At 45.5% G+C, this 22999-nt stretch overlaps 1 protein-coding gene across 7 annotated transcripts in view; it reads right to left on the bottom strand.

Annotated features, from left to right (window-relative positions):
• The window catches only part of TRIO (trio Rho guanine nucleotide exchange factor), a 349762-nt gene that overhangs the window by 203858 nt on the left and 122905 nt on the right, over positions 1-22999 (bottom strand). For all 7 annotated transcript variants that reach the window (XM_065905271.1, XM_065905278.1, XM_065905277.1 and 4 more), the window contains exons 3-5: positions 11624-11738; positions 4523-4715; positions 1587-2099 (exon numbers count right to left, since the gene is read on the bottom strand). In XM_065905271.1, coding sequence (XP_065761343.1) covers positions 1587-2099; positions 4523-4715; positions 11624-11738 — 821 coding nt within the window. The remainder of the gene's footprint in view (positions 1-1586; positions 2100-4522; positions 4716-11623; positions 11739-22999) is intronic.

Genomic DNA, 22999 nt, shown 5'->3' with positions numbered 1-22999 from the left:
GAAGGAGAGGTCATTCAGATCCCCCAGGCTGATTAAAACTCCAATCTTCTGCCTCTCTGCTATGCTGAGCCACATAATTAGCCACATTGCTCTTCAATTAGAGACCCGTTAGGTGAAATTACAAGCTTACAGGTCTCCGGATGGGTTTTGCTCTGCCCACAGATCACTGACGGCAACTTCAATGACTAAGAGATTATGCTCTTTAATGCAAGAAGAATTAAAAAAAAAAATCCCTGTGCAAACAATAAAATTTACCATAAAAATAAAAAGAAATGGGGAAAACCTTAACAATGACATCTCTCTTAAGATTCAATACAGATGCTACCTGGAAGAGAATATTAATTACATTGTTCCCAAGAAAACATTTAAGGGAAAAGAAATGACTGTCAATTAACGCTGCTTCCGTGATGTGAACAGAACCTAGGGACAGTCATTTGCTCGCTGAGTAACTGAAAGGAAGATTTTCTAGCATCTCTGACAAGGCACTACAGCTGAACCTTGAACAACCTGGGTTTGAACTGCATGGGTCTACTTACATGCAGATAAATGAAGTAAATGAAGTATCTATATTTTTCAATAAATGAAAAACCTGTATTTTCATTTTATACATCTTTAAGTGTGGCAAAAAGCTGTGTTCAACTAGAGATTACAATATATGGAATCTAAAGAACTGGAGACTGGAGCCTTGACTCTACCAAACTGTTTCAGCTTCTCGTTCTCGGGTGAGTCATTTATCAACTCCTTTGTTTTAGAGGCAGAGAGCACAGTTCGTGGATTTTCAACTGCATGAGGGTCAACACCCCAACCCCCATGCTATTTAAGGGTCAACTTAAACAAATAGAGCTTAGAAGCTTACCAAATAATAGTACGGGATAATAGTGCTGGACTGTCACCTTTCAAAAGATCCCTTTATATCAAAGACTTTAATAGGCTTTCTTAACTTTATAAAATATTTTCCTGTCCTTGAAAAGAATTCAGTGAGCTCAGATTAACACAGATCAATCCACCCACATTCACGGCTTGCAACCCTTTCCTCTAAGTAAGTGTCCTGTTTTCACGTTGCTGAGACAGACAAGAGCTCATTCTGACCTGCTGGTTTGACAGGAAACTGTAAGTAATTATTGCCTGTTATTTCCCAGAAGCTATTATTCTTCATTCATTATTCGCCTTTTATTGTGAAAACAAATTCAATAACGGATCTGAAGGGTGTTTTCTCACTGGCTTTTCTGGGTGGAAGAGCAAGTATTACAAAAATACATGCATAATTACTGCTTTCAAGAATATAAAGTTTTCACTCTTTTAACTGAAAATATCCGCACCTATCTTACAGGCATTCTAAACCAGACCATCAGTAACTAACCACTCTAGGTTTCTAGAAGAGCCCTGCACGCGCGATCAGAGACGCTGGGAAGCAGACTCAGGGGAGAGCTTGAACTGACACTGCTGGTTTCTAACCCAGGCCCTGTGAGTGGCTCGCCCCTCCCCAGCCCTTTCTCCCGACCCAACCAGCTTCGGGTGCTCAGACCCAGCGACCCAGGCAGCCTCCCTCCAGGAAGCACTGTAGCACCCCCCGCCCCCTCCGCTACCTTCTCAGCATCCTGCTCGAACAGCCTCAGCTGAAAGCACTGGTCCAGCTTCAGTTTGCGCACGTGCCACATCTGATGCAGATGCTGCCGCGTCGAGTGCAGCCGGTCCAGCATGGCGGACACCTTGGGTAAGAGGCTCTGCAGGTCTGCGTTGCCTGAGCCCGAGTTCTTTTTGGGAAAGCTGTCGCTGCTCTGAATCCTCTGCAGCAGCTTCTGTCCCTCTAGGTCCAGGTCCTCTATAGGGGCCTTGATCACCTTCTTCTTCAGCTGGGAATGCTCCTCGATCATGTTCCGCGCCCCCTCCAAATCCTGGGGCAACTCCTTCTTGGCGAGGATGTCCTGGAGCTCCTCCAGCCGAGAGAGCATGTGGGTCGCGTTGCTAATATAGTCTTCAAAAGCAAGTCGGATCTCAATCCATTCTTCGTGGTTGTACTCCAGGCAGCCGTCAAACTCGGGCGTTAGCTGAGAAGGATCAACTACTTTGGTAAGGCCTTCTAAAGAGACCATATTTGTCTTAAGGGGAAAGAAAATCACGTGTGAGAAGATGAACCCATCTTACGTGGTCTTACCATAATGCTTAACCACACTGTAACGCTTAACCACAGATTTTTAAACTTGAAGCAAGTAATCCACTTATAGAAAACATAACATACCTTGTGCTGGCCCCATTAAAACAAATGTAAATGAAAAGAAGCATTAGCACACTCAGTGAAAGACAAATTCATTAGAGCAACACATGGCTGTTAGTTGGAAAACCTAAAATAATAGAATCATGAATTTCATGACAGCTAAAGAAAGTCAATTTCTTTCCAAGAATGTGGAAATTAACTCACTACGTTAGGCACACTGGAACATGAGTGACTTTTTAAAAATTTAGAAAATGCTCAAGGGTTAGCAAGAAAGCTGGCAGACGCCCTTCTCACAAAGCTGGAGAGAGAACAAATGTTTCATTCACTTGCAGAGATCCACGGTGACTCTGCACACAAGCAGCACAGATTTTTTTTTTAATTTTTTTTTTATGTGGATCATCTTTAAAGTCTTCAATGAATTTACTGCAATATTACTCCTGTTTTATGTTTTGGTTTTCTGGTTTCAAGGCATGCGGGATGTTAGGTCCTCAACCAGGGATCGAACCTGCACCCCCTGCAGTGGAAGGCGAAGTCTCAACCACAGCACCGCCAGAGAAGCCCCTGAGCAGCACACGGGTTGCACATCACCTACACAACAATCTAACGCTCACAAGGCTCTAGCCAATTACAACCTAGGCGATGAGCCTTCATCTCACCCTAACAGAATGTGACGCGGAGTTAATGTTAGTTATGATGCCTCAAGGAAAATGTAAGGAAGGGGAGTTAAAGATGAAGACAAAGGAAAAGAGAAAAAAAATATGTGGCCTAGAACCAAAAGATAAAGCCCCACCTCTGTTACCTCTAGTCTTAGAGAAACCTTCAGCTGCATCTCTGTGACGTTTGGCGTAAGAAATGGCAAAAAGAGGCAGAGCTAGAAAGAGGGGCGGCTCCCGGCCCAGCACTTTAGCCTGAAATGTGACCGTAGGTTCATTTCTGTCTCATCTGCCCAGACTTTAAAAACGTCCATGGAGCAATTACTTCATGGACAGAAGCAGGTGATAGTGTAGAGAGCAGGTCAACAGAAAAACCAGGGCAGGAAACTTTAAAGGCCCGGAGGGACACAGCACGGTGAAATGCGCAAACACCTACAGACCTTACACCAGCAAACTGCTATGTCTGCTTAAAATGCGTATCATCAAATACAACACGTTTCACATTCTGTGTCAAGCAAAGAACTAATATCCGACAAACTGTCCTCCAAACTCACTTCATCTTGTGTGTGAAGGTAAAGGCTTACTGGTTTCACCTTTCACCTAAACCTCTTGAGTGGGGTTTCAAATTCAAAAACTACATGCAGATTTCAGATTGAAAATCAATACCAAGGAACCAAATTTTAAAATGCAATTAGTGTATGCATGAAAAGATTCTGAAAGGTGTAACATGTAACATCAAGCTTAAGAATTAATATTGTGTGGTATGTTTAATACTAGTATTGTTGTTAACCTTAAAATACATGAATACATTCACTGCAACCTAATGTTTGGGCAAGCGGCTAGGTGAACCATCTAGTCAACTAAAAATTAGCATTTATAATTAGGAAATATTTAAATTTTATTACACAATATGGCAAAAATCAAGTTTCCAGCTGGCCAGAGTACTTTCTCCCCATAATACTCTCATGAAACCAACTGCATCAGAGCCTTGTCGAAGCCTGGGAGCCTGAGGAGAGGAGGTTCCAGGGGAAGGAGAGTCAGTCGGCAGGCTGAGGGCTGTTTTACACTGTCTCAAAGACAGTGGCCTTGTGCGCTAACTGCACCCAGGGCTCCGCCCGGGGTTTAAAGGACTCACTCCCTTTTCATAAACTCGAGACCTGATGTATGAAATACAGAGTAGATGGTTCGCTCCAGCATTAATTAAGGATGCGATAAAAAGTCAGTCTCTCCCACACATCTCCCCAGGAGCTCTGAGGTTGGGCATCTCTCCCTATCACTCCCTCATTTCCACAGCTGAGGTTAACAGTGAGGACTCGGAAGCCACCTAAAGCCACTGTGCTCAACAGTAAAGCTATTTTATCCCACGAAGTGAAAGGAAACAGGCTTCTAAGACACAAAGGTTACACCCCAACAACCCCATCGCCCAGAGACAAGAGGCCTGGAACCTAAACCCCCATGGAGATAAGGTGACAGACCAACTGGACTGTCTTATTTAACATAATGACTAACTTTACACGTCATATGTAACTAAGATATGCAGCTTTTGCTGGATACTTGGTTTTGAAATATCTATAACCAGCCTGCAATGACGACAGAAAAGCTTTTATAAACCACACCTACTGGTTGAGTTGGTCTGGCTACACAGGGAAGTTACCTCAAATTCAAACTTAGAACTGCCAAAATTAGTCCTCTGTTTCTGCCAAAAGTTGTCTGGCTTGATTATCAGCGCGACGTGGATGCAGCAGGGGAAGGACTCTTGTAGGATCTTCAGCAGCGGCTTGATGGAGTCCCACTTGGACCCGCGCATGTCCACAATCACCGTGAACCCTCGCTTGCAGACTTCTTCACTGGAGAGAAAGAAAAGGCAGGTTGACACCCCGCCAGGGCTCGCCCCTGTGTCTGGTGGGAGGCGGCCCGGGGAGGCGGGCTCTGTCTCCGTCATCCTGCTGCTGGCGGGGTGGGTCCCTCCGCCCACCGCCAGGCCGGCCAGTGCTGATACCCAGGGAGCCACTGGACGCAGAATCCGTACCGAGAGAGCGTGGGTCTTAGCCGTGGTTCTTGCCCTCCCTGGTGCCTTAACGGAACAAACTAACTGTACCCGCACAGGGTTCAGCCTCAAAAATATTCAAGTCTTTATGCTATGTCCACAGCTTTTGCATCTTGTCTTCTCTTTGCAGTGACACCACCCTGCCTACCTCTCTGGCCTCGCGTGCATTAACTGGTCACACACACTGCCGAGAAAGGGTAAAGGGCCACTAGACAAGGACAGAGTCAAACAGGGAGGGAATCCCGACAGCGCGCGCAGAGCCGGGCACAGCAGTCACCCAGGCTCCAGGACCGCGGGGAGCTGGGATCACTCCCATCAGCGTGCACGAGCTTTTGAGCGTCCCAGTTTATTCCCTTTAACCTGCCTGGGACCCTGAGTTCTCTCGCAGCTTCTCAGGCGTGGTTCACCAGCCCCGGGGGACCCCCCCCCTCCGTCTGGCAGGGTCTGGGGGTACACCTATTTTCATGGGATTACTGTGTCTTATTTGTCTTTGTCAGCCGGTTGCACTGAGAGTGCACAGGCCACAGAGAACACGGTTGCCTCGTAGCAACAGGTCAAGGCAACGCTGGAAGTCGCTGTATTCTTCTCTCCAAGTTCGAGCTATTAAACAAAAGAGCCGGTTTCTCTTAAGAATGTCCTCGATGAAGACATAAAAATTATGAACTTTATTAAATCTCAACCTCTGAGGACACAAGAAATGTATATAAAGCTGCTGCTGCTGCTGCTAAGTCACTTCAGTCCCCCATAGACGGCAGCCCACCAGGCTCCCCGTCCCTGGGATTCTCCAGGCAAGAACACTGGAGTGGGTTGCCATTTCCTTCTCCAATGCATGAAAGTGAAAAGTGAAAGTGAAGCCACTCAGTCGTGCCTGACTCTTAGCGACCCCATGGACTGCAGCCTACCAGGCTCCCCCGTCCATGGGATTTTCCAGGTAAGAGCACTGGAGTGGGGTGCCATTGCCTTCTCCAGTACATAAAGCATGTCTGCAATAAACAAAAAAACAAGGGCTTCCCTGGTGGCTCAATGGTCAAGAATCCGCCTGCCAGTGCAGGAGACACAGGTTCAATCCCTGGTCAGGGAAGATCCCACGTGCTGCAGAGCAACTAACCCACATGCCACAACTACTGAGCCTGTGTTCCAGAGCCCACGCTGCACAATAAGAGATGCCGCTGCCACGAGAAGCCCACGCACCAAAATCAGAGAGTAGCTTTGGCTTGCCACAACTAGAGGAAAGCCCTGAAAACAATGAAGACCCAGGCACAGCCGTAAATAAATAGATGAAATTTTAAGTTAAAAAAAATAGAAGAAACAAAAGTCAAAGTGTCCATAAAATGGGTTAAAACTCCATAGTCCCCCCCCACATCATATACAAAAATTAAACTCAAAATAGTTTAAAGAACTGTAAGACATGACATCATAAAACTCCTAGAAAACAGGCAAAACATTCTCTGACATAAACTGCAGTATTTTCTTAGATCGATCTCCGAAGGAAAAAGAAACAAAAGCAAAACTAAACAAATGAGACTAAACCAACCTAAAAGCTTTTGCATAGCAAAGAAAACCATCAACACACCAAAAAGACAACCTACAGAATGGGAGAAAATAGTTAAAATCATGTGACTGACAGGTGTTCATACCCAAAACATACAAACAGCTCACACAACTCAGTATCGAGAAACAAACAAGCTGATTAAGGAAAGGGCAGAAGACCTAAGCAGACGTCTCTCCTAAGATGCCATACAGATAGCGGCCAACAGGCAGATGAAAATATGCTCAATGCTGCTAATTATTAGAGAAATGCAATGAAGACTACAGTGAGGTAGCACCTCACACCGGTCAGAATGGCCGTCATCAGAAAGTCTACAAACATGCTGGAGAGGGCGTGGAGCAAAGGGAGCCCTCCCACACCATTGGTGGTGATGTTGGTACAGCCACTACGGAAAAGAGCACAGAGGTGCCTCAAAAGCTGAAAAGGGAGTCACCGTATGATCCGGCAATCCCACTCCAGGACAAACATACAGAGAAAAATGAAAACTCTAATTCAAAAGTTAGGGGTGTACCCCAATGTTCATAACAGCACAATGAACAACAGCCAAGACATGGAAACAGCCCAGGTGACCATCAACAGAGAACTGGCTTATAAAGGTGTGATAGATACACACATACACACAACGGAATACTACTCAACCGCAAAACACAAAGAAATACTGCCATTCGCAATGACATTGATGAACCAAGAGAATATCCTAAGTGAAGTCAGATAAAGACAAATATCAAATGGTACCACTTACATGTGGCGTCTAAAAAATAATACAAATGAATCTATATACAAAACAGAAAGAGAATCACAGGCATAGAAAACAAGCTCACAGCAACCAAAGGAAAAAGGGAGACGGGCAGGGATAAATTAGGAGATTGGGACTAACAGATACAAACTACTATGCATACAACACATAAACTACAAGGGTTTACTGCATAGCACAGGGAACTACACTCAGTATCTTGTAACCCTACAATGGAAAATAACCTGAAAAACAAATATATATATACACACATATGTGTATATATATATAGCTGAATAATCCTGCTGTACAACTAAAACTAACACAAATACTATAAGTCAACTATACTGAAAAAAATTTTAATTAAAAAAATTTTTTCAATAAAGTGAGCCCACTGTAGACACCCCCCCCCCAAAAAAAAGCACAATCTCAACTAAATTTATGTCAATCTCCCGCTCCCTTGCAAGAGCTCTCTGCCTTCCTGCCCTCCCCACTCCCACACATACCATTTTTTTCCTCATCTGGACTCTCAGCATTAGAATAAGTGACACTCCAGGTTCCTGCAACAATCACAGCAGTGCAAGAGGCCCATCTCCAAAACATTCCCATAAAGTCTGGGGTGACAGAACCTGGGCAGGTGACGGCTCACAGTCCTAGGAACACAAACGGACTGACCAGCGGCCCCCGGCTTATCACTCCAGCGTGGGACGCGGTGAGGAGTGATCTGATCCGCTCTATATGACTATGAACCTAAAGAGAGGTCACCCTTGGCTCCTCATGGGACCGCTTTTCCTGTCTCAAGCAGGTCCCGGGCCAGGATCTGGGGAGTGTCTCAGCCTCCTTCATAAATCCTTAGAGGCAGCTGGCACTCCCAGAAATGTCTCCCGAAATCTCCCAAGTCACTGAGATGAAGCGGCCTGGCCTTCCTCGGACACTAATGGGGTCTGCCATCCTGCAGGAGTCCGTTCAGTAGGAACTTCTGGGCTCGACAGGTCCTCGGGGCTCGGCCGGCCCGCGAGGGAGGACATCCATGCCCGCTGCCCAGTGACACCGGGGCTCCAGACCCTCAGGGCCTGCTGCTGCACACCAGAGACGCGCCCCAGAGACGGTCCAACTGCAGCACTGGGTTCAATGGTTGTGATCAGCTGCTGTTTAGGGCCTGGGCTTTATCGGTCTTCCCCTCATCGAGGTCAATTCTCTGGAAGCCTGTCTTTCTGTTCACAGAGCCCTGTGCAGTGTGTACATAAAACTACAAAGTCGCTCCACTTGACAGGGGCTTAGAAGGAATCCTGAGTAACTCCAGGCTTAACGAAAGGAACGAGCTGGAGAGAGACACAAGCAAAAGCACCCTGAGCTTGCACCATGTACGGAAGGCTTAACTAGTCACCTGCCTCCGCGATCCAACTTACAAGTTCCCACCAGGGACTCCAAGGAACTCGAGCAGCAGACCAGCCGGGCTGGGAGTGCCCAGCCTTCCCACCCGTCTGTCTTTACAGGCTGAAAGTCAGGCACTGTTAAGAAAGCGGTGACGTGCAAACATCCCCAAAGTCTGCCCTAACTTCTGAGCCTCCACCTCCAAGACACTGCTCATCGGAAAGTGAAACTTATTAACCAAGGTATTTTATAGCAGTTTTACCTAAAAGCTTCACTTTAGCTGTGAGATTAAAAAAAATACACATAGATAGAACTAAAGTCCTTTTTCAATGCAGGTCTCTAGAAGAAAGTCTTCTTTCTTCATTTCCTAGATGAAGAAGGTATCTTCTTATATGCATATTCATGAATGAATCAGCTCAGAGTTTCACATGATTTCACTGGTGACCAAAGAGTGATTTATCCATTTAGTTGCTATGTATATGTGCGCGAGCATGCTCAGCTGTGTCTGACTCTTTGTGACCCCACGGACTGTAGTCCACCAGGCGCCACTGCCCATGGAATTTCCCAGGCAAGAACACTGGAGCAGGTTGCCGTTTCCTCCTTCAGGGGGTCTGCCCGACCCAGGGACTGAACCCAGGTCTCCTGCGTCTCCTGCATTTGGCAAGTGGACTCTTTACCACTCAGCCACTTGGGAAACCTTAGCTACTATAAATCATTCTAAAGAAGACGAAACATTCTAGTTAGCATACTTCATGTGTTAAGAGCAACAAACAACTAGAGATATACCAAGATTAATGTGACTTCATCTCCGTGAGGGAGACCCACGAACGCCAGCAAGAAGTTCCACTCTGACTTCTCTCCTACTCATTTCATGGAAAAGTTTCCTTGCAAATTAATCATATGAAAGTCAGTCTATTACTCTCATTGTTTTGTTTCTTTAGAAAGGAAGAGGAGAAGGGAAGGTGTCCCAAATAACAATATTCAAAACTAGTCACTGCCGCTCAGAACACACTGATGTTTACCTCTGAGGCCACATTCTAGTGGAAAGACAATCAGGAAGCCACGCAGAAAAAAACAGACAAGAAGATCCGGCTCTAGAACACGTGGCAAGAAGGAAAAGAACGGAAAGCAAATCTGAAAGACGGACTTTACTGTACTACAGTTGAGGCAGCTAGTGTGGGCAGATAGCACGCCGGGCACGCGTGTACATAATCTTCCTTAACACGATGATCCGAGAAGCACAGATTACTATCACATAAATCAGAAAACCCATAAATGTAAGTCACCAGGCCAGCCTGTCTGACTCTGCCCACACACTTTTCCCGGATAGCACTCTCTCCACATCTGGGAATGTGTGGTCCTGCGACTGTGTGGCCAAGGGGTAGCCAGAGGCTCCTACACTTCGCAGAAAATGTGGGGAGGGGTGGATGGTGGTGGACTGAGACAGGAGTCCCACAGGCTCCCCCACCTCCACTGTCAGGACTGTTTATATCACTCTGAAACTAACAAGTTATCAGACTCAGAAATTAAGAACAAGCAAGCCGTAGGCAGGTCCCACCAAACTCTCACACCCCGAGTCTTCTGACAATGATCACTGACCCCTTTGGCTAAAGCCGGAGTGCTCCCACCTCGGCAGGCCCCCTGGGGACAGCGTGGCTCTTTTCCAGTCACTGGAGCACCTGAGTGGGCCTGGAGAGGAATCTCTTTGTTGCCACTGCTCTTTGGACCACTGTGAAATCTTCCTCCGTTATTAGTGGATAAATGCATCATCTCTCTTACCTGCTCATTAAATGAACTAAGAACAAGAAAATGGCATTTCCTATTGTCCAGAATTGTAAATACACAGGCAAATCCAGGAAATGAAGTGAACTAACTGTGCTCAGTGGTTGGAGGGTCATATTAGAGAGAGACAAGAGGATGCTGGTGATAAAACTCTATTTTCTGAGGAAAGCAGACAAGATGGGCAGAAAGTGATCATTGTCGGAGCCGGCGGACAGGCACAAGGGCGCCTGCTTCCCTCCAGTTCTGTTTACGCAATTCCCAGGACAAAGTTTTGTGTCTCCGTTTAAAGTGTGTCATCAGATGATCAACAATATACATGAATGAATTTTTCTATAACATCAATGAAAAAGGCAATTTTTTAATATTTACAACCAATGCAGATTTCAAGAACAAAAAGGAAGCAAGTTGCCAAACTTATATCCAGAATTCCAATAATATAACTGCTTTTAAAAGCTCACCTGGATGCAATTCACCATGCTGTTCATTTAAACTCTACGGCAAGTGTCATCTAGGGTGGCAGGGATTTCCTTACACTTCTGCACTGTCTCTCTATCTCTCTCTTTCTTTGTCGTCATTAGCACCGCACACGGCACACAGTACGAGCTCAGTAAGAGGTGGCCGTAAACTACGCCATAAGTGACAGAGTAGTAAGTAACTTTAAAGACTCTTTCCAACTCTATGACTTCAACAGTTCAAGGAAATACCAGGGGAAGACAAAGGGGGAAACGTTTTCCACATTTTTAAGCCCATTAAGGGGCCCATTCACGTGTCATTCATGACGTGTGATAGCTTTCCCACAAAGGACACACAAGAACGCGAAGAAAAACCCAGGAGCTCCCTCTGAAGGTCAGACCATCCAGACCAAAGCTGACCTGCCACAGCCACGGTGAGGAGGGGGTCACCAGAGGACAGGACTGTCTCCCTGGCTGGTGCCAACCTAAGTGGGTCGGGGGCGGTCACCAGCCCCCTACAGTGGGCATGTTACATCTGCCTGCACCCCGAGGATCCACGAAGCAGTCTCGGATCAGGGCCCCCACTGCTGCCTCAGGCACCACATCCTCACGTGCCAGCCCAGGGGCACCCCACCCCACGCCCCGAGGAACTCGGCCCCTCTCAACCCACACCCAGGGGGGAAAGCATCACGGAAGGGAAACAGGGAGCGAGAATGTGATTTCACCGTGGCAACGCTTGGCTGGGACCCAGGCTCCGGGGGGCTGTTTTCCCGGGAGGGGCCCAATGGACGGCGAGCGGCCAGGCCCCCCGCACTCACCTGGGGATACAGGCCAGGTAGGAGATGAGCCTCCGGAGGTCCTCCTGCCGTATTCTGTCATGGTTGCTGCGGGCCGGGAAGGTGAGGATGGGACCCCCGCGCTTGTCTCTGCCACCTGCAAACACACACGTGCACACGCTCAGACACCAAGCGGAGGACGCGGCTCCCGAGGCCCGTGGGCGGCTGGCATCACCACCACCCAGGCCTGGGGCTGGGGCGGCCCGCCCGGCCCGAAGGACCTTCCAAAGGCCAGCGCCCCTGCTCCGCCAGGACCAGCGGCAAGGCCACCCGCTCGGGGAGGGTGTCCCAGAACCCTGTCTCCTTCCTTCAGCGGGTCTATTCCTGCGCTTCTTCAGTTCTATGATTGGAGAGAAAAAAAAAGGTTCATGTACCCGTGCTTCTTCACCTTAAAGCTCACCTCCTCACACCTGTGTGTCTCCTCCCCCAGTGTCCCTCTGTGTCCCTCTCTCTGTGTCTCCGTCTCTCTGTCTGTCTCTCTGTGTCTCCGTCTCTTTGTCTCTCTGTGTCTCTGTCTGTCTCTGTCTCTGTCTCTCTGTTTCTCTCTCTGTCTTTGTCTCTCTCTGTCTCTCCATCTCTCTATATCTCTGTCTCTGTCTCTCCATCTCTGTTTCTCTCTCTCTGTCTTTGTCTCTTTGCCTCTCTCTCCCTGTCTCTTTGTCTCTCTCTCCCATACATTCTAAGTGCTCTCTTTACTACCAACCAAACTGGGCTTTAAATCCCAACAGGAAAAGACAGGCTTGTTCACCAAACTTCTGTGTGGATGACGACTTCACAGAAGCTGGGATCCCGGGCGCCCTCCCCTCTCAAGGGCAGTAGCTGACCCCTGTGGTCAAGCTGCCCCACTCTCTCCAAAAAGCCACACACAAAAAACAAAAGCGACAGATAGACAGAATGGCACAAAGAATTTTAAAGCAGAACAAAATTAGCTTAAGAACTTTATAAAGATTCATTACATATTAAGTACAACTCTCACGTGACAGGCCTTTGACAGAAAGGTAGAACTATTTCTCATTAACATATATACACCCTAAGGAAGTCTACGAGTGTATCTAAATATTTTTGATGGAACTACGACATTTATTTTATTATTTCTATCAAAGATCTCAGAAAAAAACACAGAGAAAGGAAACTTTTGTTTTCCCAAGTATATACTTCATTTAATTTTATAGCTCGGTCATGTCTTTTCAGAAGTACAATACTGATATTGCAAAATTCAAGCCACAATATAAAACATCATTATTTTCTCATCTTAATTATTTACCTTGTCCAGCAAAGGTAAATGAAAATGCAAACAAAACAAACAAGAGACCAGATTCTTTACTTTAAGGATGCTGAAAACATATTCAGCAGAAGATGTTGGTATTTTAAAACACATTTTACCAACATGGGTCTTTACAATGTCCTAGGATGACTGACGGGCTTCCCTGGTGGCTCAGCGGTGAAGAAAATCTGCCTGCAATGCAGGAGATGCAGGTTCAATCCCTGGGTCGGAAAGATCCCCTGGAAAGGGAATGGCAACCTGCTCCAGTATTCTTGCCTGGAGAATTCCATGGACAGAGGAACCTGGCAGGCCACAGTTCATGGGGTCGCAAAAAGTTAGACATGAGTTCCTTCTAACAGTAATGACACTTAATGCTGATTCTGGATGCTTAAACTGACCTATGTGTACTGTTAAGTCCTGCAGTCCAGAAGAGTGTTAAATTACTTATAAAACCAGTAATTCAGGTATTAAATGTGGTCAACAACTAAACCACAGCTGACACATGCTAGGTATGGCATCGAGAGCTCTGATCTGATAGTCAAAATGATCCTGTTCGTCTCCTCACGTCAGCTTGATCATGAAAGACACCGAGGTTCAACAAGCTTAAAGTCAGCCCACGGGACTATGCCAGCATGTCACAGCTGGGCTCTTTGCCCTGACGAGAACTTGTATAATTTTTCAAACTAGTGGCTTCAGTTCTTCCTAAGTAATAAAAATATCAGAAGGAAAACTAAATGATGGGCTCCTGGGCCGTTTATATGAATGAAAGGTACTCTTAAGAGTGTGAAGGGGTACTATTGTAAATGACAGAGTATCATTACAAAGTTATCTTCTAAAATACCAGATAGTATTTTGAGGGAAATATCACTGGCTCTAGTTTTTATTTTGGAATATCTCATGTCACCAAGATAAGACAGGTAACAACTGCCAGTATTTATTTCCCAGTATCTTTCATTCTTTTCAAAAACGAATCAATCTCTTTGATCAAAAATATTCTACATCAACATATATTACAGAAACTTGAGTTTTAAAAAACATCTATTTGTATTAACACATTCACCCCACTTTTGGTAATCAGAACAGCATCGCGCATTGCTCAACACCACTCAGAATTGCTTTTAGGTGCAACATAATGTGTGGTTCATCAGGGAGACTAAATGCCCATGACCCCTGCTCGAATGGCCCCCTCTGGGGGTCATCACATCTCTCAATGTGAGCAAGGTGGGCTCCAGCATGGCTATGAAAAAAGTAGAATCAGAATCTGCCCATCAAAGACAGTCACAGGGGAGTCAACTTGTGTGCACACGTTGCACGCGGCCCTGCTGCTCACTCCAGGGGTGAGGACTGCAGGGGTGTGCAGAGAGCTGGCTGCCCCGGCGACCGCTCCACGGTCAACCAGAGACGCTCCTGAGCTGGTGGCGCCGAGGAGGACCCGGAGACCTGCCGGCAAGCTCCTGAACAGGCCCTTATTCGTGCTGTAGAAAGAGCTTACCTAAACCTGAACTTGAATTTTAAGATAAAGAGGGAAAAAATCACTTTGTCTTTTTTCCCTTTCGCAGAAGAGTTTCAGTAAACTCACCATGATTATTTTCAAACTTCATAAAAAATCACTTATGAAGCAAAAAATGGCACTTGTGTGATTAGCTGTGTCCTGCTCTTTGCGACCGCATGGACTGTAGCCCACCCGGCTCCTGTCCGTGGGGTCCTCCTGGCAGAACACTGAAGGGGCTGCCATCTCCTTCTCCAGGGATCTGCCCAACCCAGGGACTGAACCTGTGTCTGCTGCGCTGGCAGGCGGATTCTATGCCCCACTGCACCTCCTAGAAAAACGGCATATTCGCCACCAAATAATTACCTGCTTTCACTCGCAAAGCTCCCTGTACGGAGGTGCATCTTCTGACCCGTGGTGGGTCAGTCAGTGACAGGCAGGAGCCAAGCATCCGAGGACCGCTCCCAATCCGGTTAAAATTTAAAATCTTAGAACCAATGAAACATACTAGCATTACTTCAGAAGAATGTGGTCTCTGAACCTCAGAGATCTTAAAAACCAGCTCCACAGATGTCTGTTTAAATTATATGTCCCAAGATTTAACTTGGTTGCCAATGTCACAGAAGGTACACAAATGAAAATACTGACCGGGTTAGGAAGCAGAAAAGCCACAGGCTCACAGTTCTTGTTTCTGAACTAATAAAAATAATGATACTATAGCTCATAAAAGCTCCATCTACTAGACATGCTCTATGTGTCTGATGTCAGCTCCCAGTTTCGTGATGAGGCGGGAGGGGCAGAGTCCCACTTTGGTGGTGGTGATGGTGGTTTAGTCCCTCAGTCGTGTCCAACTCTGTGCGACCCCATGGACTGCAGCCCACCAGGCTCCTCTGTCCATGGGATTTCCCAGGCAAGAATCCTGGAGGGGGTTGCCATTCCCTTCTCCAGGGGATCTTCCTGACCCAGGGATCGAACCCAAGCCTCCTACATTGCAGGCAGATTCTTTACCACTGAGCCACCAGGGAAGCCTGAGTCCCACTTCAGAGATGCGAAACTCAGTGAAAAGAAAAGGGCAGGAAACCCACTTCCTGCACCTACCAATGTCTGTCTACTAGGCTGTCTACTAGGAGAGTTTTACCATCTCTGTACCTCTGTGTGTCTGGAACCAAAAACCAACAGCTTGTTAAGGATTATCTGTCTATCCAAATGCTCGGTTAGTCCAAAAAAGACAAAAGAAGTGAAGTTTATGTTCATAATGACACTGAATTATCTTCATTTCTTATAAAAATTGCATCTGCTCTGCCATTCCTTCCTCACTGCTACATTTTATTTCTATAAGGCCCCTATCACCTTCTAAATGATGTACTTTGCACATTCTTTCTCTCTGTCTGTCCCCAACTAGATCAGAAGCCCCTGTGTTCAATCACTGACATCTTATACCCGCTCAACTCCTGGTAACAGATTGGTACACAGAAGGGACTCAATAAACATTCAATGGAGGAACAAATTCTTTTTTTAATATTCCAAACAAACAAAATTAACAGTACCTACTATCAGGTATCTGCAAGTTAAAAATGGAAAGGCCTGATGAACACTCCTACAGAAGCACAAAGGCTAAATGAACTGAGGTTTGTTTTAATATCAGAAAGAAGGCAGGAAGGTTCCTACATAATGATAGCTATGAACATCAGCATGACACCTCCTCTCCTAAACCCAGTGACATTCATTTTCCTCTTATAAAAGGTAACTTCAGGGAACTTGTAACCACAGAAGGAGCAAATTCAGAGTCATCCTTTTTCTTTAAATGAATAAATAAAAAGTCACCTTTTACCAAGTAGAATAAATTTTTTTCTGTCTTTTTTGTTAATTGAAGTATAGCTGATAATACTGATACAAACTTCCTTTTTAAGAAGGTTTCTTACTGTGAGAAGTATAATGTAAATCTCAATGGACCGACTGCATTTTCCTCTGTGTGGCCCTCATCTGAATTTCTGGTTTCCGATACCACTGAAAACGGTTCTTTACTCCCCTCTGAGGAATAATAACTCACTAACCATGAAAAGCAAACTTTTCCAAAGGAAAGCTCTGAGAAAGTGTGGTTCGTGAAGAGAAGTTATGGCTGCTATTAAGTCTGCTGTCAAAGCTGTGAGAAGGGTGTCCACCGGGCCCCTGCTCAAGGCCACCATGGGGCCAGCCCGGACCTTCCCACGCCCACTGCTCGTACCTCGTTCCTGCTGAATCTTGGGAACCAGAAACTTGCTTAAGACAGCCTTGAATGAAGGCTTTAAGGGGACTCTGTACAGTGTATGGGGGCTTCCCAGGTGGCGCTAGTGGTAAAGAAGCCACCTGCTAATGAAGGAAAAGCAAGAGACATGGGTTCGATCCCTGGTCAGGAGATCCCCTGGAGAAGGAAATGGCCACCCCTCCAGCATCCTTGCCTAGAAAATCCCAAGCACAGAGGAGCCTGGTGGACTACAGTCCAGGGAGTCAGTGTCCAACACGACTCCCTGAGTCTGACACAACTGAGCACACACGCAGAGTGGACGGAAGGCCTCCAGAGGTGCCCGACCTTCCAGTGGGTCCCTGTGGCCTCAGACGGTGCTAGAAGCTAGCAAAAATACATACAACTGATGGGAGGTCCTCTTTCCCTTTCCAAGAAATGCAGAATTTTCTGCAAAACTGAGACCAGAACTAAGGTCAGTGGTCACCACACTAACAGCGAAACTCTAGGCAATCAAATCCTATATTCCTGTCAATCCCCAGGTCCAAAGTCAATGTTCACTCTGCCCTGGAAAAGCTACACTGGAAGAGTAACTCATCAACAGACAGCTGATGGAATAAACTAGTCTCTGTACTCAGGGCTTCCCTGGTGGCTCAGCTGGTAAAGAATCTGCGCGCAGTGTGGGAGACCTGGGTTTGATCCCTGGGTTGGCAAGATCCCCTGGAGAAGGGAAAGGGTACCCACTCCAGTATTCTGGCCTGGAGAAGTCCATGAACTGTATAGTCCATGGGGTCGCAAAGAGTCAGACACAACTGAGCGACTTTCACTTCTGTACACAGCAGCGTTATGAATAACTGTGAAAGGAATGAGGAATCTCTGTTCCACTGCACACTGCTCTCTAGATTACAAAGCAGAGAAAATGGTGCAGAATAAATTACTGTTTGGTCAGGACGGGGTGGGGGAGGCAGGGTGGGGGAAGGAGACGAGAATAGATGGATGAATAGGACACATTTAAAAGTATAAGAAATAAACTAAAAACTAAAGAAAACCAAAGCAAAAAAAGGTTATCTATTAGAGAGGAAAGGCACAGGGCGGAGAAGGCAGTGAGAGAAACTAGATTTGAGTACACCTTATTTTTAACTTTTTTAAGTTTTTAACCCTCAAATGATGTGTATACATTTTACTGAATACTGAAGAAAGATTAGGTGTTTTTTTATCTTTTTTTAAGGTGAGCCACACATGTTTATTGCGGGTCCCAGGTGGGACGGGGCCCCGGCACGTGCTCCGGCGTGGTCTGGCCGCGCAGTGCGTGCTCACCGTCTGGATGACACCAGCTTCTTCTCGCTGGAGCTGGCGTTGAAGCAGCCCTGCAACGCAGGCAGAAGGCCGCTCAGGCCCCTTCCCGTGCGAGGGGCTTGCCTGCTTCGCGTGTATGTGCGTGGGCAGGCGTGCCCGACTCTGTGTGACCCCATGGGCTGTAGCCCACCAGGCTCCTCTGTCCATGGGATTCTCAAGGCAAGAATACTGGCATGGGTTGCCATTTCCTTCTCCTAGGTGCTTGTTTTTTAAGCCTTAAAAATGTAAAGTAAAATCAGATAAGTGATCCTAAGTTTCAGGTTGGAAGGAACACGACCCACGTGTAGAGGAACTATTTTGTGTGACTTTAAAACACAGGAGTAGGGCTGTTGTACACTCTTAGCGGCACATATCTTTAGGATGACAAAAATAAAAAAATTACTGAACTACATCTGGTCTTCATACTAGGGTGATACCATCAGTACTACAATGTAGATAGATAATTAAGTTGATGACGGTAGGAACTAAGATGTTTATTAGCATAAGGAAAAGACAAGGAGATATAAAATCAAAGAAAAATAAAATACCTGTAATTCTATATCTGACCTGGAAATGTTAGGGCAAAGTCCTGATATTGTTTCTAATTTAGAAAACATACATATATATGCGTGTGTACACACACACACACACACACACACACACACAGATATCTGACGCAGAAACAGCGCCCCACCAGAACAGCAAGCTTCCTCAGCGCCCTGCACTACGCCCATGTGAAAGAACCAGGGCGCTTTAGAGAAATGGCTGATTGCAGACAGGGAGCAGGAAACAGATTTGGTGGGGCCTGAAACATCCTGCCACATCAGCAGAGGGACAAACTCTATCACCACAGTACCTGGATTTCGGAGCCAATCTGAAGAGGCTCCCACTAGCGAAAGGATAAAAACATTTAACTTCATAAGAAAAAAAAATGTACAATGGAAACATCACATATATTTAAAACCACGAGCTCAAAATGATACTTAAAAAATCTCAGCACTTTTTTGTGTGTCTGAAATGACTAATGATTTTTTTTTTTTTTTTTTTTTTTGCCTGAAAACAAAGGTCAAGAATCAATCACGGATCTTCCTTCCTTTCCTGCATGAACTCAGGGAAACCAAGAAGCTGACAATGGGACATTTCTCTTTATGGAATATCCGAATTGAAACATGAAGAAAAAAGGGTATAGTTAGGATATCGTGTATGACTGCTAAGTCACTTTAGTCATATTCAACGCTTTGGGACCCCATGGACTGTAGTCTTCTGTCCATGGGATTTCCCAGGAAGAACACTGGAGTGGTTGCCATTTCTTTCTCCAGGGATCTCCTGACTCAGGGACTGAGTCCGTGTCTCCTGCACTGCAGACAGATTCTTTACCACTCATGTCACCTGGGAAGCCCAATTAGAATATTACCATCTTGCAACCCTAAGAAAGTATTAGATCTAAGCAAGAAATATCAATGAATGCTAAATGTCATAAAAGAGAGACACCAGACTCTCTCAATAAAACTCGCAGTAGAACTACCCAACACTACCCATTAAAATGCTTTGTCTATTTCCTACAAAATCTAAGCTAAGTCTAATCGGGCAGCAAGATTCAGCTCTTAGTTCACAGGAAATCCAGGGCAAGGGGAACATGTTAAATGACCACCCAAGGCTGCAATCAGCAATATGTAAGGACGTCTACAGGAAAACACTGCTTCCTCACTTAATAAATAAACACAAAGGGGTAAGACAAAAAGAATGAAGAGGAGACAAAGAGCCTCAAGATTAAAAAGATACATCAGACACATCCACCAACTGCAATGTACATTCTAGAAAGACAAATAAAGATACAACCACGCAAATATGAATACTGACGAACTTTTGAAGAGCTATTATTATTAAAGAGTTATTATTCCCTTCTATGTCTATTAATAATAAACAGGGGGTTTTCTTTTTTTTTAAAAGCTTTTCAAGGAACATAGATGAAACAAGTTTATTGAAGTGATCCATGGATTCACAGAAATTCATTATACTAGCGTCTCTCCTTACGGATGTTGAAATATTCCATGATAAAAAGTTAAGGGATTAAAAAACAGTGGAGGCTGCCTGTGAGTTCTTTTAAGGCCCAAACCCTCATGACATAGGAACACGCAGAGGTTGATGTTATATATGTATGTAGGCTTGGCCAAAAAGTGCAGCCAGGTATTTTCATCACAGCTTCTGGAAAAACCCTAACACACTTTTTGGCCAACCCGATATATACATATCCATTAAATGTGTACACACGCAGGACATTAAACATATGTAATACACTAAATATGTAAGCTATAAATATACCTACTTATATACATAGAACTGGAGAAGGGAATGGCAACCCACTCCAGTTTTCTTGCCTAGAGAATCCCGTGGACAGAGGAGCCTGGTGGGCTGCAGTCCATGGGGTCACACAGAGTCGGACACGACTGAAGCGACTTAGCAGCAGCAGTAGCATACACAGAACACCAAATATAAACTATAGGACGCTTCTTTTACTGCCCCTCCTTCTGACTTCACCAGACGTTAGATGCATCATCTCACCTCATTTAGATTCCCCTCTGATGGGGAAAACAGTTCTGTGCTATCTCACTTACGTGCAAGAGGACTACTTTTCCAGGTACCTGGAGGTGAGAATGAGGATCAGATATATTCAAGTTCAAGGCATCCATGCTGGTTTCTTAAGAGATCTTGAGCCCACAGGTATCTCACAGAATCTCTGATCCTTTGGCCTGCTTTTTCAAAGCCGTTAGTTCACTTAGATTTAATTTACTAAAAGTCATTCACACGGAGAGCTTTTACAAAGTTACCATAATATTAAATACCCCTGATGTGTCTTAAAATGGGTCAGAGCAAAAAGTATATCAGAGGAGTGGTGGAGGAACCTGGGACTGGGAACGGGGCTCTTTGGGGGCCGGTGACAGTCTCTTTAGGATTAAGACAGTCAGTGACGATGGTGCCACAACCTGTGAATACACTAAAATCTACTGGACTGTACACTTTTAAAAGGTGGCTTTATGGTATGAAAATTATAACTCAAGAAAAAAAGAATAAACAGGAGCAGAGGTAAAAAATGTTCAGAAGTTTATTCTTGCACTGAAATTTTTCAAAGCAAAAAATTCACCACACAAGTAATCAGCTAGTTTTCAATTTAATGATTTTCATTTTCCCTTCTCCCTTCCTAAACAGGGTAACAGCAGGCTTAAGGCAATCAGCAAGGACCTCATGCTACTTTAACTGGCCAATTCTGATCAGAAATTAGGAATACTGCAGTGTGTGCGCTGCGCTAAGTCCCTTCAGCCGTGTTAGACTCTGCAACCCAATGGGCTGTGCAGCCTGCCAGACTCCTCTCTCTGTTCATGGGACTCTCCAGGCAAGAATACTGGAGTAGGCTGCCATGCATCAAGGCAGGCTTTTTCCCTCGCTTTTCACTTATTTTTTCACCAAGTTTTTCCAACAATCTGAAGTACCTTCTTCTTCACAGACTTAGAAAACTAACCTTTGGTGGCCAGTGGGGATGGGACAGTTAGGGAGTTTGAGATGGTCATGCACACAGTCTATATTTAAAATGGATAATCAAAAAGGACCTACTGTACAGCCCATGAACTCTGCTCAGGGTCATGTGCCAGCCTGGATGCGGGGGCGTGGGGGCTGATGGGAGGATGGACAGGTGTGTGTATGGCTGAGTCCCTTCCCTGCTCACCTGAAACGATCACAGCACTGCTGATCGGCTATATCTCAATACAAAACAAAGACTTCAAAAAGTTTGGGGAAAAAAAAGTATCTTCTTCTGGTCATGAACTTCTTACTTTTCTATTAACCTTTCAAAGTCACTTTGAATTAGATTTACTCCAACAAAATCATCAAACCATGTTTAACAGGGCCCAAGAAACACTATGAGACAGAAAGCAAGATAACATTAGCAAAAACACCACAGGAAGCTGCGTCCTACGTATATACCCGTCCCAAACGCTTAAGAGGACACACAGAACATATAAAAGCAACTAGCAGTGCTACAAATTTAAAATAAAATGTGTTCAAGAGGAGACATCAGATAAGCAGAGTAGGCCTGTTTGAGAAAGATAAAAATTTACAAAGGGAAACACATCAAGGAAGACTTGTCTGAAAGCACGTGACAATCTACAGATTTATTTGCTACTTCCTGCTCAAACACAGCAGAAAACTCCTGCAAACCTCTCCTTTGTAACAAGTGACTTGGTGCTTGTCATTGCTCAGTCGCTCAGTCGTGTCCGACTCTTTGTGACCCCATGGACTGCAACACACCAGGCTTCCCTGTCCTTCACCATCTCCTGGAGCTTGCTCAAACTCATGTCCATTGAGTCAGTGATGCCATCCAACCATCTCATCCTCTGTTGTCCCCTTCTTCTCCTGCCCTCAATCTTTCCAAGCCTCGGGGTCCTTTCCCAAAGAGTGGGCTCTTCACATCAGGTGGCCAAAGTATTAGAATGAGGTATGATACCCAACGACTGTTCTGTTCAGGTAGGAGGGAGCCTCTGGGCAGACAGCCCAAAAACAGACCCTCTATATGCAGAGAAAGGCAGGTGAGTGCCCCCAGAGCCTGGGAGACTAGTCCAGAGTCTGTCTTCACAGTGCAGGAGGGCCAGGACCCCCCAAACCAGGGTCTACTGTTCAGTGGGAGACCACTGGCAGGGAACACGAGGGCTTTCCAGGAATTCCAGGACTGGGAAGAGAGGCGAGAATTCGGGACAACTCTAGATCTGGGCACATTCCCACCATCTTTGCTGAAATGACAGACCTTAAAGAATCAGTTCTTTTACTTAACTAACTGGGGAGGGTAGTCAGAGTGGACTGAACGACAGACATGAGCATGTTGTAATCACCAATGCTATCTGACCAATGATGTGCCTGCCAGCTAGAAGAAAATGCTTTGGGCACGAAATTCTTAGGCCGATGCCACAAGAAAAAAGCAGTTAAAAATCCACTGAAACGCCAATGCTGTTATGATATGTTGGGTGAGTTAGTTTATAGTTTAGTATTTTGGACTCTGAC

The sequence above is a fragment of the Muntiacus reevesi genome, chromosome 14, assembly GCF_963930625.1.
Source record: "Muntiacus reevesi chromosome 14, mMunRee1.1, whole genome shotgun sequence".
In the NCBI taxonomy this organism is placed as follows: Eukaryota; Metazoa; Chordata; class Mammalia; order Artiodactyla; family Cervidae; genus Muntiacus; species Muntiacus reevesi.
Note: the sequence above shows the minus strand (reverse complement) of the source record. Positions and strands in the feature narration are given on the sequence as shown.